The sequence below is a fragment of the Fukomys damarensis genome, unplaced genomic scaffold (assembly GCF_012274545.1).
Source record: "Fukomys damarensis isolate Sample0158 unplaced genomic scaffold, DMR_v1.0_HiC HiC_scaffold_13, whole genome shotgun sequence".
Taxonomy (NCBI): Eukaryota; Metazoa; Chordata; class Mammalia; order Rodentia; family Bathyergidae; genus Fukomys; species Fukomys damarensis.
Window position 1 is genome coordinate 38,195,639 of NW_022900925.1, and position 252 is coordinate 38,195,890.

At 69.8% G+C, this 252-nt stretch overlaps 1 protein-coding gene across 1 annotated transcript in view; it reads right to left on the minus strand.

The window, feature by feature from the left end:
• Positions 1–252, minus strand: part of Plekhh3 (pleckstrin homology, MyTH4 and FERM domain containing H3) — a 6,746-nt gene that overhangs the window by 4,827 nt on the left and 1,667 nt on the right. The window contains exon 3 of the mRNA XM_033763136.1: positions 1–81. This exon is cut by the window's left edge and continues 212 nt beyond it. Within this exon, the coding sequence (XP_033619027.1) occupies positions 1–81 (81 nt within the window). The remainder of the gene's footprint in view (positions 82–252) is intronic.

Below are 252 nucleotides of genomic sequence, written 5' to 3' on the forward strand. Positions count from 1 at the left end.
CCTTTCACAACCACTTCGGGGTCGTCCTCCCGCAGCCCCTTTTCCGGGATGAGGCTCCGGGTCTCCTCCCAGCTCTGCAGCCTGGAGGGAGGGAGCAGAGAGCCAGAGGAAGCGGGCTGCTCGCCCCTGGTCGGCCTCCAGGGGCTGCTCGGCAGGGGCTCCCCTGACGGCAGGGGGCTGCTCCCGGCGGGACACCCCTCCTCCAGACTGTGGGAACCGTGGGGCCGCGCTGACCTTGCTCCAGAAATAGCC